Source organism: Panulirus ornatus, chromosome 11 (genome assembly GCF_036320965.1).
Source record: "Panulirus ornatus isolate Po-2019 chromosome 11, ASM3632096v1, whole genome shotgun sequence".
Taxonomy (NCBI): domain Eukaryota; kingdom Metazoa; phylum Arthropoda; class Malacostraca; order Decapoda; family Palinuridae; genus Panulirus; species Panulirus ornatus.
The window spans coordinates 39,771,947-39,789,462 of NC_092234.1; the positions used below are offsets into that span (position 1 = coordinate 39,771,947).

The 17,516-nt window shown below is 41.4% G+C and overlaps 1 protein-coding gene across 3 annotated transcripts in view; it reads right to left on the bottom strand.

Moving 5' to 3' along the window:
• The window catches only part of LOC139751412 (uncharacterized), a 239,291-nt gene that overhangs the window by 181,191 nt on the left and 40,584 nt on the right, over positions 1–17,516 (bottom strand). For all 3 annotated transcript variants that reach the window (XR_011713343.1, XM_071666800.1, XM_071666801.1), the window contains exons 3-4: positions 7,621–7,753; positions 191–365 (exon numbers count right to left, since the gene is read on the bottom strand). Coding sequence is in view for 2 of the 3 variants with exons in the window: in XM_071666800.1 (XP_071522901.1) it covers positions 191–365; positions 7,621–7,753 (308 nt within the window). In the remaining variant the exon portion in view is untranslated. The remainder of the gene's footprint in view (positions 1–190; positions 366–7,620; positions 7,754–17,516) is intronic.

Here is a 17,516-nt window from a genome sequence, read left to right on the forward strand (position 1 = left end):
TGATATAAACCAAAGACAGAAAGAGGCACAATGAAATTATTCTCTTTGAAAATTCTACATTTCTGCAAAGAGGTTTGCTTTAAAGGGCAACCAAGGCTGGACAATCTAGTTTCTTTGGAAGGTAACATCAAAAACACATAAAGTGCAAAATGCCAAAAAACAAGTTTTGTGAAACATCATCTTTACTTACCTTTTCCAGCAGTTTCATCAATAACCAAGTCACCAGAATCTTCATCAGATTCATCTGATTTCTGTTCAGTTATTTCTGCTGGAGTGCCTTCCTGCTGTTTCTTGGCAGCTTTGCTTAAAGGTGTCCTTGGTGTGTTTGGAGCTGAGGTGGCACTCGAAATTTCTGGTGGGATAGGCTGAAAGAAATAGCTTTCAACAGAGTTCTTTTCCTTCACAGTCTTAAGCTGGTTAATGAGTGGGAGCTACCAATCATATTGAAATTATAACAGGCAAAATTCACTTTCGTATTATCATACAAATGAATATGCACGTCTAAGGGAACCAAGCTTTAAAATACTGAGACAGGTCACCTACATAACCAGCTTCAAATCAGAAGGGGAATGTTTATCATACAAGTCAAACCAGGAGAAAAGGTAAAATCAATTCCCAATTTGTTATTAACTCATGAACATTCCACGAAAATATTTGTACAAATCCTGAAAATTCACTTTTTCAAGTTGTTTACAAAATGTATTTGATTCCACAAACTGATTTTTTCCACAAATGATCACCATTTCATGAGTCAACAAGGATGTGCCTGGAAACAGAGAAAGACACATCCACTCATATTTATCTTTTTATTTTGCTTTGTCGCTGTCTCCCGTGTTAGTGAGGTAGCACAAGGAAACAGACGAAAGAATGGCCCAACCCACCCACATACACATGTATATACATACACGTCCACACACACACACATATACATACCTATACATCTCAATGTATATATATATATATACACACACAGACATATACATATACACACATGTACATAATTCATACTGTCTGCCTTTATTCATTCCCATCAACACCTTGCCACACATGGAATAATATCCCCCTCCCCCCTCATGAGTACGAGGTAACGCTAGGAAAGACAACAAAGGCCCCATTCATTCACACTCAGTCTCTAGCTGTCATGTAATAATGCACTGAAACCACAGCTCCCTTTCCACATCCAGGCCCCACACAACTTTCCATGGTTTACCCCAGATGCTTCACATGCCCTGATTCAATCCACTGACAGTACATCGACCCTGGTATACCACATCATTCCAATTCACTCTATTCCTTGCCCTCCTTTCACCCTCCTGCATGTTCAGGCCCAGATTACTCAAAATCTTTTTCATTCCATCTTTCCACCTCCAATTTGGTCTCCCACTTCTCCTCGTTCCCTCCACCTCTGACACATATATCCTCTTGGTCAATCTTTCCTCACTCATTCTCTCCATGTGCCCAAACCATTTCAAAACACCCTTTTCTGCTCTCTCAACCACACTCTTTTTGTTACCACACATCTCTCTTACCCTATTATTACTTACTCGGTCAAACCACCTTACACCACATGTCCTCAAACATCTCATTTCCAGCACATCCACCCTCCTCCGCACAACTCTATCCATAGCCCAAGCCTCACAACCATACAACATTGTTGGAACCACCATTCCTTCAAACATACCCATTTTTGCTTTCCGAGATAATGTTCTCGACTTCCAAACATTCTTCAACGCTCCCAGGATTTTCGCCCCCTCCCCCACCCTATGATTCACTTCTGCTTCTATGGTTCCATCCGCTGCCAAATCCACTCCCAGATATCTAAAACACTTCACTTCCTCCAGTTTTTCTCCATTCAAACTTACCTCCCAATTGACTTGACCCTCAACCCTACTGTACTTAATAATAACCTTGCTCTTATTCACATTTACTCTCAACTTTCTTCTTTCACACACTTTACAAAACTCAGTCACCAGCTTCTGCAGTTTCTCACATGAATCAGCCACCAGCGCAGTATCATCAGTGAACAACAACTGACTCACTTCCCAAGCTTTCTCATCCACAACAGACTGCATACTTGCCCCTCTTTCCAAAACTCTTGCATTCACCTCCCTAACAACCCCATCCATAAACAAATTAAACAGCTGATAACACGTAGTCGAGGTCGAGGTGGTGTGCAAAGTGAGAGGGTTAGGGAAAATGATTTGCTAAACAGAGAAGAGGTAGTAAAAGCTTTGCGGAAGATGAAAGCCGGCAAGGCAGCAGGTTTGGATGGTATTGCAGTGGAATTTATTAAAAAAGGGGGTGACTGTATTGTTGACTGGTTGGTAAGGTTATTTAATGTATGTATGACTCATGGTGAGGTGCCTGAGGATTGGCAGAATGCATGCATAGTGCCTTTGTACAAAGGCAAAGGGGATAAGAGTGAGTGCTCAAATTACAGAGGTATAAGTTTGTTGAGTATTCCTGGTAAATTATATGGGAGGGTATTGATTGAGAGGGTGAAGGCATGTACAGAGCATCAGATTGGGGAAGAGCAGTGCGGTTTCAGAAGTGGTAGAGGATGTGTGGATCAGGTGTTTGCTTTGAAGAATGTATGTGAGAAATACTTAGAAAAGCAAATGGATTTGTATGTAGCATTTATGGATCTGGAGAAGGCATATGATAGAGTTGATAGAGATGCTCTGTGGAAGGTATTAAGAATATATGGTGTGGGAGGCAAGTTGTTAGAAGCAGTGAAAAGTTTTTATCGAGGATGTAAGGCATGTGTACGTGTAGGAAGAGAGGAAAGTGATTGGTTCTCAGTGAATGTAGGTTTGCGGCAGGGGTGTGTGATGTCTCCATGGTTGTTTAATTTGTTTATGGATGGGGTTGTAAGGAGGTAAATGCAAGAGTCCTGGAAAGAGGGGCAAGTATGAAGTCTGTTGGGGATGAGAGAGCTTGGGAAGTGAGTCAATTGTTGTTCGCTGATGATACAGCGCTGGTGGCTGATTCATGTGAGAAACTGCAGAAGCTGGTGACTGAGTTTGGTAAAGTGTGTGGAAGAAGAAAGTTGAGAGTAAATGTGAATAAGAGCAAGGTTATTAGGTACAGTAGGGGTGAGGGTCAAGTCAATTGGGAGGTGAGTTTGAATGGAGAAAAACTGGAGGAAGTGAAGTGTTTTAGATATCTGGGAGTGGATCTGTCAGCGGATGGAACCATGGAAGCGGAAGTGGATCATAGGGTGGGGGAGGGGGCGAAAATTTTGGGAGCCTTGAAAAATGTGTGGAAGTCGAGAACATTATCTCGGAAAGCAAAAATGGGTATGTTTGAGGGAATTGAGGGAATAGTGGTTCCAACAATGCTGTATGGTTGCGAGGCGTGGGCTATGGATAGAGATGTGCGCAGGAGGATGGATGTGCTGGAAATGAGATGTTTGAGGACAATGTGTGGTGTGAGGTGGTTTGATCGAGTAAGTAACGTAAGGGTAAGAGAGATGTGTGGAGATAAAAAGAGCGTGGTTGAGAGAGCAGAAGAGGGTGTTTTGAAATGGTTTGGGCACATGGAGAGAATGAGTGAGGAGAGATTGACCAAGAGGATATATGTGTCGGAGGTGGAGGGAACGAGGAGAAGAGGGAGACCAAATTGGAGGTGGAAAGATGGAGTGAAAAAGATTTTGTGTGATCGGGGCCTGAACATGCAGGAGGGTGAAAGGAGGGCAAGAAATAGAGTGAATTGGAGTCATGTGGTATACAGGGGTTGACGTGCTGTCAGTGGATTGAAGCAAGGCATGTGAAGCGTCTGGGGTAAACCATGGAAAGCTGTGTAGGTATGTATATTTGCGTGTGTGGACGTGTGTATGTACATGTGTATGGGGGGGGGGGGGGGGGGTTGGGCCATTTCTTTCGTCTGTTTCCTTGCGCTACCTCGCAAACGCGGGAGACAGCGACAAAGTATAAAAAAAAAAAAAAAAAAAAAAAAAGTTTGTTGAGTATTCCTGGTAAATCATATGGGAGGGTATTGATTGAGAGGGTGAAGGCATGTACAGAGCATCAGATTGGGGAAGAGCAGTGTGGTTTCAGAAGTGGTAGAGGATGTGTGGATCAGGTGTTTACTTTGAAGAATGTATGTGAGAAATACTTAGAAAAGCAAATGGATTTGTATGTAGCATTTATGGATCTGGAGAAGGCATATGATAGAGTTGATAGAGATGCTCTGTGGAAGGTATTAAGAATATATGGTGTGGGAGGCAAGTTGTTACAAGCAGTGAAAAGTTTTTATCGAGGATGTAAGGCATGTGTACGTGTAGGAAGATAGGAAAGTGATTGGTTCTCAGTGAATGTAGGTTTGCGACAGGGGTGTGTGATGTCTCCATGGTTGTATAATTTGTTTATGGATGGGGTTGTTAGGGAGGTGAATGCAAGAGTTTTGGAAAGAGGGGCAAGTATGAAGTCTGTTGTGGATGAGAGAGCTTGGGAAGTGAGTCAGTTGTTGTTCGCTGATGATACAGCGCTGGTGGTTGATTCATGTGAGAAACTGCAGAAGCTGGTGACTAAGTTTGGTAAAGTGTGTGAAAGAAGAAAGTTAAGAGTAAATGTGAATAAGAGCAAGGTTATTAGGTACAGTAGGGTTGAGGGTCAAGTCAATTGGGAGGTAAGTTTGAATGGAGAAAAACTGGAGGAAGTATAGTGTTTTAGATATCTGGGAGTGGATCTGGCAGCAGATGGAACCATGGAAGTGGAAGTGAATCATAGGGTGGGGGAGGGGGCGAAAATCCTGGGAGCCCTGAAGAATATGTGGAAGTCGAGAACATTATCTCGGAAAGCAAAAATGGGTATGTTTGAAGGAATAGTGGTTCCAACAATGTTGTATGGTTGCGAGGCGTGGGCTATGGATAGAGTTGTGCGCAGGAGGGTGGATGTGCTGGAAATGAGATGTTTGAGGACAATGTGTGGTGTGAGGTGGTTTGACCGAGTAAGTAATGTAAGGGTAAGAGAGATGTGTGGTAATAAAAAGAGCGTGAGTGAGAGAGCAGAAGAGGGTGTTTTGAAATGGTTTGAGCACATGGAGAGAATGAGTGAGGAAAGATTGACCAAGAGGATATATGTGTCAGAGGTGGCGGGAATGAGGAGAAGTGGGAGACCAAATTGGAGGTGGAAAGATGGAGTGAAAAAGATTCTGAGTGATCAGAGCCTGAACATGCAGGAGGGTGAAAGGTGGGCAAGGAATAGAGTGAATTGGATCGATGTGGTATACCGGGGTTGACGTGCTGTCAGTGGATTGAATCAGGGCATGTGAAACGTCTGGGGTAAACCATGGAAAGTTGTGTGGGGCCTGGATGTGGAAAGGGAGCTGTGGTTTCGGGCATTATTCCATGACAGCTAGAGACTGAGTGTGAACGAATGGGGCCTTTGTTGTCTTTTCCTAGCGCTACCTCGCACACATGATGGGGGAGCGGGATGGTATTCCATGTGTGGCGAGGTGGTGATGGGAATGAATAAAGGCAGACAGTGTGAATTGTGTGCATGGGTATATATGTGTGTCTGTGTGTGTATATATATGTGTACATTGAGATGTATAGGTATGTATATTTGCGTGTGTGGACGTGTATGTATATACATGTGTATGGGGGTGGGTTGGGCCATTTCTTTCGTCTGTTTCCTTGCGCTACCTCGCAAGCATGGGAGACAGCGACAAAGCAAAATAAATAAATAAATAATACATATGTAAAAGAAAGTGGGAGGAGGTCAAGAGGAAGGTCCAAGGGTTAAAAAGAGGGCAAATGACAGTTGGGGTAAGAGAGTATCATAAAACTTTAGGGAGAATAAAAAGATGTTTTGTTAGAAGGTAAATAAAGTGCAGAAGGCAAGAGAACAAATGGGAACACTGATGAAGGGGGCAAGTAATAACAGGTAGTGATGAAGTGAGAAGGAGATGGAGCGAGTATTTTGAAGTTCTGTTGAATGTTTTTGATGATAGAGTGGCAGATGTAGGGAATTTTGGTTGGGTTGGTGCGCAAAGCGAAAGGGTCAGGGAGAATGGTTTGGTTAAGTGAGAAGAGGTAGTGAAAGCTTTGCAGAAGATAAAATTCAGCAAGGCAGTGGGTTTGGATGGTATTGCAGTGGAATTTATTAAGAAAAGGGGTAACTGTGTTGTTGACTGGTTGGTAAGGATGTTCAATGTATGTACAGATTATGGTGGAGTGCCTGAGGATTGGCAGAATGCGTGCATAGTGCCACTGTAGAAAGGGATAGGGGATAGGGGATAAAGGTGTGTGTTCAAACTACAGAGGCATACTCCTTCCTTACCTCTTGCCCTCTCACCAACCCCTGACTTTGCTCCCAAGACTTTTCCAAACCATTCTTCCCCTTTAACCTCGAGCTTCATTTCACTCAGAGCCAGAACATCCAGGTCTCTTTCCTCAAACATACTACCTGTCTCTCCTTTCTTCTCATCTTGGTTACATCCACACACATTCAGACACCCCAATCTGAGCCTTCGAGGAGGATGAGCACTCTCCACTTGAAGCAGGAGTCTTCTCTAATTCTGTAAGTGTCACACACAAATCTTTCTCTAAGTATTTCTCATATACATTCTTCGAAGCAAACAACTGATCAACACATCCTCAACCACCTATGAAACCACACTAATACTTTCCATTCTGATGGTCTCTTCATGCCATCACCCTCTTAAACACCACTCTCATACACAACTTACCAGGAATATTCAACAAACTTATACCTAGAGTACTTCTTTCTTCTTTATCCTCCTTCTCTTTATTCAGGAGCATTATACAGGTATTCCACCAACCCTAGGGCTCCTAACCATGATCCATACATAGAATGAAAATCTTAAATAACCAATCATCAACACAAATGTCCCCCTTCTGAAGAAATTTAACTGCAGTCCCAGCCGCTCTAGCCATTATGCTACATTTCACTAATACTAAGCTTTCACTAACTCTTCTCTTTCCACCTAACAACTTGTTATGACTCTAACCTAGCATACTTCCATGTCCATACTGTTCAAAGGGCAGTTACAATACATACCCTTAACAAACTACAGCGTACAATAAAAAAGAAAGGAAAAAAGGTTACTAATCAAGGGAATGGAAAGAGGCCAATATGGTAGAAGACACATCTGATTTAAGAGAATTCTGAGGTGCTGGGTGGCCAGGAATGAGAAACTCCAGGACATCATATCTGTGGAGGTCTACGACTAAATGAAGGCAGATGCTGAAGGAGTGTTTAGCCACTATCTTATTGAGATAAATAAGACAAGTTGGGAGGTTAACGTTTCCCTACCAGAAATATAAGTTTGTAAATCCCTTGCCTAATGATCAAACTGAATGTCCCAAAAAAAGAAAAAATTAATCATAATTCTGAAATATACCACAGATGGCAGAAGAATTTACTCTGACATCAGTCCCCTGTCCCCTTTCACACAGATCATCTTCTAACCACTAAAGGAGTCTCCTCTCCATGCCTGCCCAAAAATCTAACTTCTTATCTGTTATGGAATATGCAGGCCTAACTGCATGCATGTCTGTATAGGAGAGGTTGGGAGCACATACCAACCCCTAACTTTAGTGATTTATACTTTTCTTCAGTCATCAAGGGGAAACATGAAAAACAAATCACTTACTATACTCGAATCAAAGTCTGGGTTATGAACAATCTGCCACAGTCCTTCATTAAAGCCTTTCCGCTTTTGGGCTTTACCAAATCTCTCTAGATTTTCTTTGTATGGGAATATGTCATCCGGCTTCAGAGTTGCCCTGCAATCAAAATACTTAATGTAAAAAGAGGGAGCACAGGTAATAAAAGTTAAAGAACTTAGGCCAAATACACGAAATAAGTCTACAAGTATACTCCACCTTTGCAAAACATAAATCTAAGAACACTATATAAGATTAAACATACAGCTGTCCCTCTTTATAAATGGGGGATGCATTCCTGGAAAATGGAATTCAAACGGAAATCTCTTAAATGAACAATAGTTTCAATGGGAAAAATGTGGACCCATTCTACACTTCCAAGCATACCAAATTCTTCAAAACATGATATCTAACAAGTATATGACAATGAAACTACTTAAACTATGCAATAAAAATTCAATACAGTGAATAAAGTGATACACAACAATGCAGGCTTCAATTTTTAACATGTAGGTAGTAGATGGTAGGCAGCCAACAACCAGGGATGTATAATATAAGTATTACTCATACTACTTTTGGTTGTCAAGGTGCATTCCTCTGAGCCAGGTGGCCGTCTTATCTTTCTGCCTCACCAACACATGGACTATTAGCATTCTGTTCACAAGCATACAATTTCTCCTCACACATAACACATGGCAACTAAGTAATTAATTCACGCAGCTCATTCTTCGTAACTAGATTTTCCTGCAGAGTACTATGCAATAACCCTGCCTTTTGGTAAAATAATTGAAGTAACAGATAGAAGGAGTAGGTAGGAACATCTAGGCAGGAGCATTACATACAAACATTAGGTAGAAGTAGTGTAGGTACATTAGGCAAAAGCATTAGGAAGCAGTAGAAGTAGGAACATTAAGTAGAAGCCTCTGCAAACGCTATGTAAGAGTTGTCCTCTGCCAGTGGCCTGTTAAGGAAGAGGCGCTTAAGGCTATGAAGTGGCAATGGAGTTCACTAGCAATGGAGACTATTGCCATGCACACTGCCTTGAGGGAGTTCCAGGCATATCAGAGAGAGAGAGAAATTTTCCACTCAAGATTCAGGTGGTTGCATATCTCCACAATATTCACATGGTTGTATATCTTTAATCCTTTTGCATTAATGATAAAAGTACTTAACGGCAATGTTGTTTGGTTCTGGTTTCTTATGCATAAAGCTTACATTTTTTTCTGTTTTCTGCCCTGTGATTCCTTACTCTGTTGTATACTTCCCTGACTGCTGAATGAAGCTTTTATCTTCTGCATTCTCTTGATCAACTGTAAACAGGACTCAATAACATCATCGCAGCCTTCAATCACTATGGGTAATGGGTACCTCACCACTCTCAAGCTTTTTAATGCCCTATGTAGGTACATGAATCAACTGGTCATTCTGAAAGGTGTTTTTCAAGAAAAAGGAAAAGCAATTTCACTCATATGAAAAAACATCAAAACAAATACAAAATCAAGTGAAACTGGCCTTAGCTTACCCCTGAACAAGCATAAACTTCTAGTCAGGAGTATGACTGAGAATGCACTGAATGACGAACTGCTTGGTGTTAGCAAGTCTCCACTGTCACCATCTTGTGTATATCAAAACCTCAAGTTGCAAAGATTTGACTTGCAAGATTTTGGACTCGCTTTAAAATTATGGAATGTTGTATCATTTTACATTATGCTTTGACTTGCAACAAACTGGAGAAAAAAATATTTTCTCATTATATTCTAACATATAAGAGTGTATACTTTTAATAATAAAATATTCCTTATCAAAATTTCTGGCATTTGTTTACTTATTTCTTCCACTTAACTGCCATTTCCTACATATGTGAGATAGCACAAGGAACAGACAAAGAAAGGCCACATTTCCTTGTATTCTTTCTCTAGCTGTCACGCAATGCACCAAAACCACAGCTCCCTATCCACAACCAATCCGCACACACTTTTCCATAGTTTCCCCCATCTGTTTCACATGTCATGGTTCAGTCCATGACAACACTTCAATACCTGTATACCACAGTGTTCTAATTCAATCTATCCCACGCACACCTTTCACTCTCCTGCACATTCAGACACCAATCACTTAAATTTCTTTTTCACTTCACCATTCCATCTCCAAATTAGTCTCCCCTTTCTCGTTCCCTCCCTTTCTGACACATATATCCTATATGTCAAGCTCTCCTTATTCATTTTGTCTGTATGTCCAAACCATTTCAACACACCCTCTTCAAGTCTATCAACCACACTCTTTCTGTTATCACACCTCTAAACTCCTCTTTATTTACATGATCAACACACTTCACCACATATTGTTCTCAAAAATTTCATTTCCAATGCATTTACCTTCCTCCACTCATCCCCATCTATAACTCATCCTTTGCATCCATATAACATTGTTGGAGCTACTATATCTTCATACATACTGATCTTTGTCCTCCCTGATAACATACTCTAATTCCACAATACAGTTTTCAATGCTCCCAGAATCTTTGCCCCTTCACCTACCCTATGACTCATTTTTTTGCTTCATGTCCTATTTGCTGCCATGTCCACTCTCAGGTATCTAAAATATTACACTTCTTCCAATTTCTCTCCATTCAAACTTACATTTATCTTTTTTTTTATTTTGCTTTGTCGGTCTCCCGCGTTTGCGAGGTAGCGCAAGGAAACAGACGAAAGAAATGGCCCAACCCACCCCCATACACATGTATATACATACACGTCCACACACGCAAATATACATACCTATACATCTCAATGTACACATATATACACACACACAGACACATACATATATACCCATGCACACAATTCACACTTCTGCCTTTATTCATTCCCATCGCCACCTCACCACACATGGAATACCATCCCCCTCCCCCCTCATGTGTGCGAGGTAGCGCTAGGAAAAGACAACAAAGGCCCCATTCGTTCACACTCAGTCTCTAGCTGTCATGCAATAATGCCCGAAACCACACCTCCCTTTCCATATCCAGGCCCCACACAACTTTCCATGGTTTACCCCAGACGCTTCACATGCCCAGATTCAATTCACTGACAGCACGTCGACCCCGGTATACCACATCGATCCAATTCACTCTATTCCTTGCCCGCCTTTCACCCTCCTGCATGTTCAGGCCCCGATCACACAAAATCTTTTTCACACCATCTTTCCACCTCCAATTTGGTCTCCCACTTCTCCTCGTTCCCTCCACCTCCGACACATATATTCCCTTGGTCAATCTTTCCTCACTCATTCTCTCCATGTGCCCAAACTATTTCAAAACACCCTCTTCTGCTCTCTCAACCACGCTCTTTTTATTTCCACACATCTCTCTTACCCTTACATTACTTACTCGATCAAACCACCTCACACCACATATTGTCCTCAAACATCTCATTTCCAGCACATCCACCCTCCTGCACACAACTCTATCCATAGCCCACGCCTCGCAACCATACAACATTTTTGGAACCACTATTCCTTCAAACATACCCATTTTTGCTTTCCGAGATAATGTTCTCAACTTCCACACATTCTTCAAGACTCCCAGGATTTTCGCCCCCTCCCCCACCCTATGATTCACTTTCGCTTCCATGGTTCCATCCGCTGCCATATATTCACATTAATACTCAAGTTCCTCCTTTCACACTCACTTCCAAACTCAGTCACCAGCTTTTGCAATTTCTCACTCAAATCTGCCATCATTGCAATGTCATCCGCAAACAACTGACTCACTTTGTAGGCCCCCTCATCCCTACAGACTGCTTGCTCACCCCTCTCTCCAAGACTCTTGTATTTACTTTTTTCACAACCTTGCCGCAGACCATCATCCACTGGAAACATTCACTCTTCTCTCTTCCATTTTGTACACACAAAATCTTCTCTGTTTCTAGCAGAATGCCTCCTACACCACACATTCTTAAAATCTTCCACAAGGCATCTCTATCAACCCTATCATATCCTTTTTCCATATCCATAAATGCTACATGCAGATCCTTCTTTTCTCAAAATATTTCCCATACACATTCTTCTGAGCACACACCTGATCCATAAAACCTCAACCACTTCTGAAACCACACTGTTCCTCCCCAGTCTGATGCTCTGTACTTGCCCCATTCCTCTCTATCACTACTCTCCCATATAACTTACCTGACACACTCAACACTCTTTTACATTTGTAGTTTGAACACTCACCTTTATCCTCCTTACCTTTATACAATGACACTTCAGATACATTCCACTAATCATCTGGCACCTCACCATGATCCATACACATACTGAAAATGCTATCTAACCAATCAACAATAGTCATGCCCTTTCTTACAAAATTCAACTGCAATACCATCCACTCAAGCCACCTTACCACATCTGATCTTACCAAGGATTTCACAATCTTTCTTCATCAAACCACTTCAGCAATAAACCCTCTTATTGTGGCCACTTCCTTGAGTGAGTTCCTAAAGGGTAAAGGCATTTGAAATATAGACAGATAGACAGAGATAGTAGTATCACATATTAGGTTACAAAATATGTAAAGATGAAGTCTAGAATGTTATTTCCTCTAGTTAGTTTTATCTGCTTGCTAAAGGAGAACTTTTCACATCACCTGAATAAATCTCTTGCAGTTGTCTGTCCAAGCTGCTTCCACTGTCTGTATTTTCCAGTGCGATGTCATTTACCGCCTGTCTCCATTTAATGTGTGTTGGGTTTTATTTGAGACTGGGTTTCTGAGGAGAATGATAGATGATTCTCTGGTTCTTATTTCTTCCATGAACTCATGAGGCTTTGCATCAGGTAGACTATAGATTATTGCATTGACCAGGTGTTCTTGTTCTTTGCAAAGCAATTGTAAAGAGGCAAGAGCACTTCTTGTACCCTGCCAGTAAAGTTAAGACATTTACCATGTCTTAGTAACTAGGTTTACAGCTTAATAAATAATATAATAAAGTACTACTGTACAATGTACCTGTCGTTTTTCAGGAGAAACACAGATATCACTTGCCTACCAATTTTGAATGAGCCAGAATCTCATCTCCTCAATGTTACAATAGGTATGCAGCTGTCATCAGTGTGTGGCAAACAACATACTAAAAGATGCCATCTATAGTAGATGATATGAAAGCTGCTGGAAGGGGATTCTACTCCTAATGGAATTATCTACACTGTCTTGGAGCTCTGAATGCAAAAAGAATGGTGACAGAGAAGCCTGTTAAATCAGTTACAGGTTGAACATCTATAATCTGAAAATCTGAAATGCTCCAAAATCCAAAACTTTTTGAGCAGACATGACGTTACAAGCAGAAAATTCCACCCCTGACCTTACTTGTCCATGCTGGTCTCTAATGCTCTGTAGGCACCACTTAGTTACAAACCATCATCACTGCTGGACCTACCTGCATTGCTGTGTATTTTTGCTTATTCTCAGCTCTGTAGTACAAAGATGTTGAAAATATCAAAAGTCCTGCAGATACCCCTATGGACAACTTTGATAAGAAAAAGAGAAAGCATTTATGGATATTCATAGCACAGATGGTCAAGCAGTTGGAAAACTGGACAGATGTGTAAGAGTGAAACACCTTACAGAAGAGTATGGTGTTGGAATGAAAAACTTTGTTTCAAGCTCAAAATCATTAAAAATATCTATATTCAAGTATGCACAACATACTGCATATACAAGTATGCAGTCTATTGTGGATGAGAGGGCTTGGGAAGCGAGTCAGTTGTTGTTTGCTGATGATACAGTGTTAATGACTGATTCGAGTGAGAAACTGCAGAAGTTAGAGACTGAGTTTGGTAAAGTGTGTGAAAGAAGAAAGCTGAGAGTAAATGTGAATAAGAGTAAGGTTATTAGGTTCAGTAGTGTTAGGGGACAAGTAAAATGGGAGGTAAGTTTGAATGGAAAAAAAATTGAGGAAGTGAAGTGTTTTAGATATCTGGGAGTGGATTTGGCAGCAGATGGAACCATGGAAGCGGAAGTGAGTCACAGGGTGGGGGAGGGGGCAAAGGTTCTGGGAGCATTGAGAATGTGTGGGAGCGTTGAAGAATGTGTGGAAAGTGAGAACATTACCTAGGAGAGCAAAAATGGGTATGTTTGAAGGAATAGCAGTTCCAACAATATCATATGGTTGTGAGGCATGGGCTATAGATAGGGTTGTGCTGAGGAGGGTGGATGAGTTGGAAATGAGATGCTTGAGGACAATATGTGGTGTGAGGTGGTTTGATCAAGTAAGTAATGAGAGAGTAAGAGAGATGTGTCGTAATGAAAAGAGTGTGGTTGAGAGAAGAGAGGAGGGTGTATTGAAATGGTTTGGTAACATGGAGAGAATGAGTGAGGAAAGATTAACAAAGAGGATACATGTGTCAGAGGTGGAGGGAACGAGAAGTGGGAGACCAAATTGGAGGTGGAAGGATGGAGTGAAAGATTTTGAGCGATCGGGGCCTGAACATACAGGATGGTGAAAGGCATGTAAGGAACAGAGTGAATTGGAACGATGTGGTATAGCAGGGTCGACGTGCAGTCAATGGATTGAACCATGGCATATGGAGCGTTTGGGGTAAACCACGTTAAGTTTAATGAGGCCTGGATGCGGAAAGGGAGCTGTGGTTTCGGTGCATTATATATGACAGCTAGAGACTGAGTGTGAATGAATGTGGCCTTTCTTGTCTTTTCCTAGTGCTACCTCACACGCACGCAGGGGGAGGGGGGTGCCATTTCATGTGTGGCAGGGTGGTGGTGGGAATGGATGAAGGTAGCATGTACAAGTGTATATATATATATATATATATATATATATATATATATATATATATATATATATATATATATATATATATATATATCCCTGGGGATAGGGGAGAAAGAATACTTCCCACGTATTCCCTGCGTGTCGTAGAAGGCGACTAAAAGGGGAGGGAGCGGGGGGCTGGAAATCCTCCCCTCTCGCTTTTTTTTTTTTTTTTTTCAAAAGAAGGAACAGAGAAGGGGGCCAGGTGAGGATATTCCCTCAAAGGCCCAGTCCTCTGTTCTTAACGCTACCTTGCTAATGCGGGAAATGGCGAATAGTTTGAAAAAAAAGAAAAAAAAAAAAAATATATATATATATATATATATATATATATATATATATTTTTTTTTTTATACTTTGTCGCTGTCTCCCGCATTTGCGAGGTAGCGCAAGGAAACAGATGAAAGAAATGGCCCAACCCCCCCATACACATGTACATAAACACGTCCAGACACACGCAAATATACATACCTACACAGCTTTCCTTGGTTTACCCCGGACGCTTCACATGCCTTGATTCAATCCACTGACAGCACGTCAACCCCTGTATACCACACCGCTCCAATTCACTCTATTCCTTGCCCTCCTTTCACTCTCCTGCATGTTCAGGCCCCGATCACACAAAATCCTTTTCACTCCATCTTTCCACCTCCAATTTGGTCTCCCTCTTCTCCTCGTTCCCTCCACCTCCGACACATATATCCTCTTGGTCAATCTTTCCTCACTCATTCTCTCCATGTGCCCAAACCTATTTCAAAACACCCTCTTCTGCTCTCTCAACCACGCTCTTTTTATTTCCACACATCTCTCTTACCCTTACGTTACTTACTCGATCAAACCACCTCACACCACACATTGTCCTCAAACATCTCATTTCCAGCACATCCATCCTCCTGCGCACAACTCTATCCATAGCCCACGCCTCGCAACCATACAACATTGTTGGAACCACTATTCCTTCAAACATACCCATTTTTGCTTTCCGAGATAATGTTCTCGACTTCCACACATTCTTCAAGACTCCCAAGATTTTCGCCCCCTCCCCCACCCTATGATTCACTTCGCTTCCATGGTTCCATCCGCTGCCATATATTCACATTAATACTCAAGTTCCTCCTTTCACACTCACTTCCAAACTCAGTCACCAGCTTTTGCAATTTCTCACTCAAATCTGCCATCATTGCAATGTCATCCGCAAACAACTGACTCACTTTGTAGGCCCCCTCATCCCTACAGACTGCTTGCTCACCCCTCTCTCCAAGACTCTTGTATTTACTTTTTTCACAACCTTGCCGCAGACCATCATCCACTGGAAACATTCACTCTTCTCTCTTCCATTTTGTACACACAAAATCTTCTCTGTTTCTAGCAGAATGCCTCCTACACCACACATTCTTAAAATCTTCCACACGGCATCTCTATCAACCCTATCATATCCTTTTTCCATATCCATAAATGCTACATGCAGATCCTTCTTTTCTCAAAATATTTCCCATACACATTCTTCTGAGCACACACCTGATCCATAAAACCTCTACCACTTCTGAAACCACACTGTTCCTCCCCAGTCTGATGCTCTGTACTTGCCCCATTCCTCTCTATCACTACTCTCCCATATAACTTACCTGACACACTCAACACTCTTTTACATTTGTAGTTTGAACACTCACCTTTATCCTCCTTACCTTTATACAATGACACTTCAGATACATTCCACTAATCATCTGGCACCTCACCATGATCCATACACATACTGAAAATGCTATCTAACCAATCAACAATAGTCATGCCCTTTCTTACAAAATTCAACTGCAATACCATCCACTCAAGCCACCTTACCACATCTGATCTTACCAAGGATTTCACAATCTTTCTTCATCAAACCACTTCAGCAATAAACCCTCTTATTGTGGCCACTTCCTTGAGTGAGTTCCTAAAGGGTAAAGGCATTTGAAATATAGACAGATAGACAGAGATAGTAGTATCACATATTAGGTTACAAAATATGTAAAGATGAAGTCTAGAATGTTATTTCCTCTAGTTAGTTTTATCTGCTTGCTAAAGGAGAACTTTTCACATCACCTGAATAAATCTCTTGCAGTTGTCTGTCCAAGCTGCTTCCACTGTCTGTATTTTCCAGTGCGATGTCATTTACCGCCTGTCTCCATTTAATGTGTGTTGGGTTTTATTTGAGACTGGGTTTCTGAGGAGAATGATAGATGATTCTCTGGTTCTTATTTCTTCCATGAACTCATGAGGCTTTGCATCAGGTAGACTATAGATTATTGCATTGACCAGGTGTTCTTGTTCTTTGCAAAGCAATTGTAAAGAGGCAAGAGCACTTCTTGTACCCTGCCAGTAAAGTTAAGACATTTACCATGTCTTAGTAACTAGGTTTACAGCTTAATAAATAATATAATAAAGTACTACTGTACAATGTACCTGTCGTTTTTCAGGAGAAACACAGATATCACTTGCCTACCAATTTTGAATGAGCCAGAATCTCATCTCCTCAATGTTACAATAGGTATGCAGCTGTCATCAGTGTGTGGCAAACAACATACTAAAAGATGCCATCTATAGTAGATGATATGAAAGCTGCTGGAAGGGGATTCTACTCCTAATGGAATTATCTACACTGTCTTGGAGCTCTGAATGCAAAAAGAATGGTGACAGAGAAGCCTGTTAAATCAGTTACAGGTTGAACATCTATAATCTGAAAATCTGAAATGCTCCAAAATCCAAAACTTTTTGAGCAGACATGACGTTACAAGCAGAAAATTCCACCCCTGACCTTACTTGTCCATGCTGGTCTCTAATGCTCTGTAGGCACCACTTAGTTACAAACCATCATCACTGCTGGACCTACCTGCATTGCTGTGTATTTTTGCTTATTCTCAGCTCTGTAGTACAAAGATGTTGAAAATATCAAAAGTCCTGCAGATACCCCTATGGACAACTTTGATAAGAAAAAGAGAAAGCATTTATGGATATTCATAGCACAGATGGTCAAGCAGTTGGAAAACTGGACAGATGTGTAAGAGTGAAACACCTTACAGAAGAGT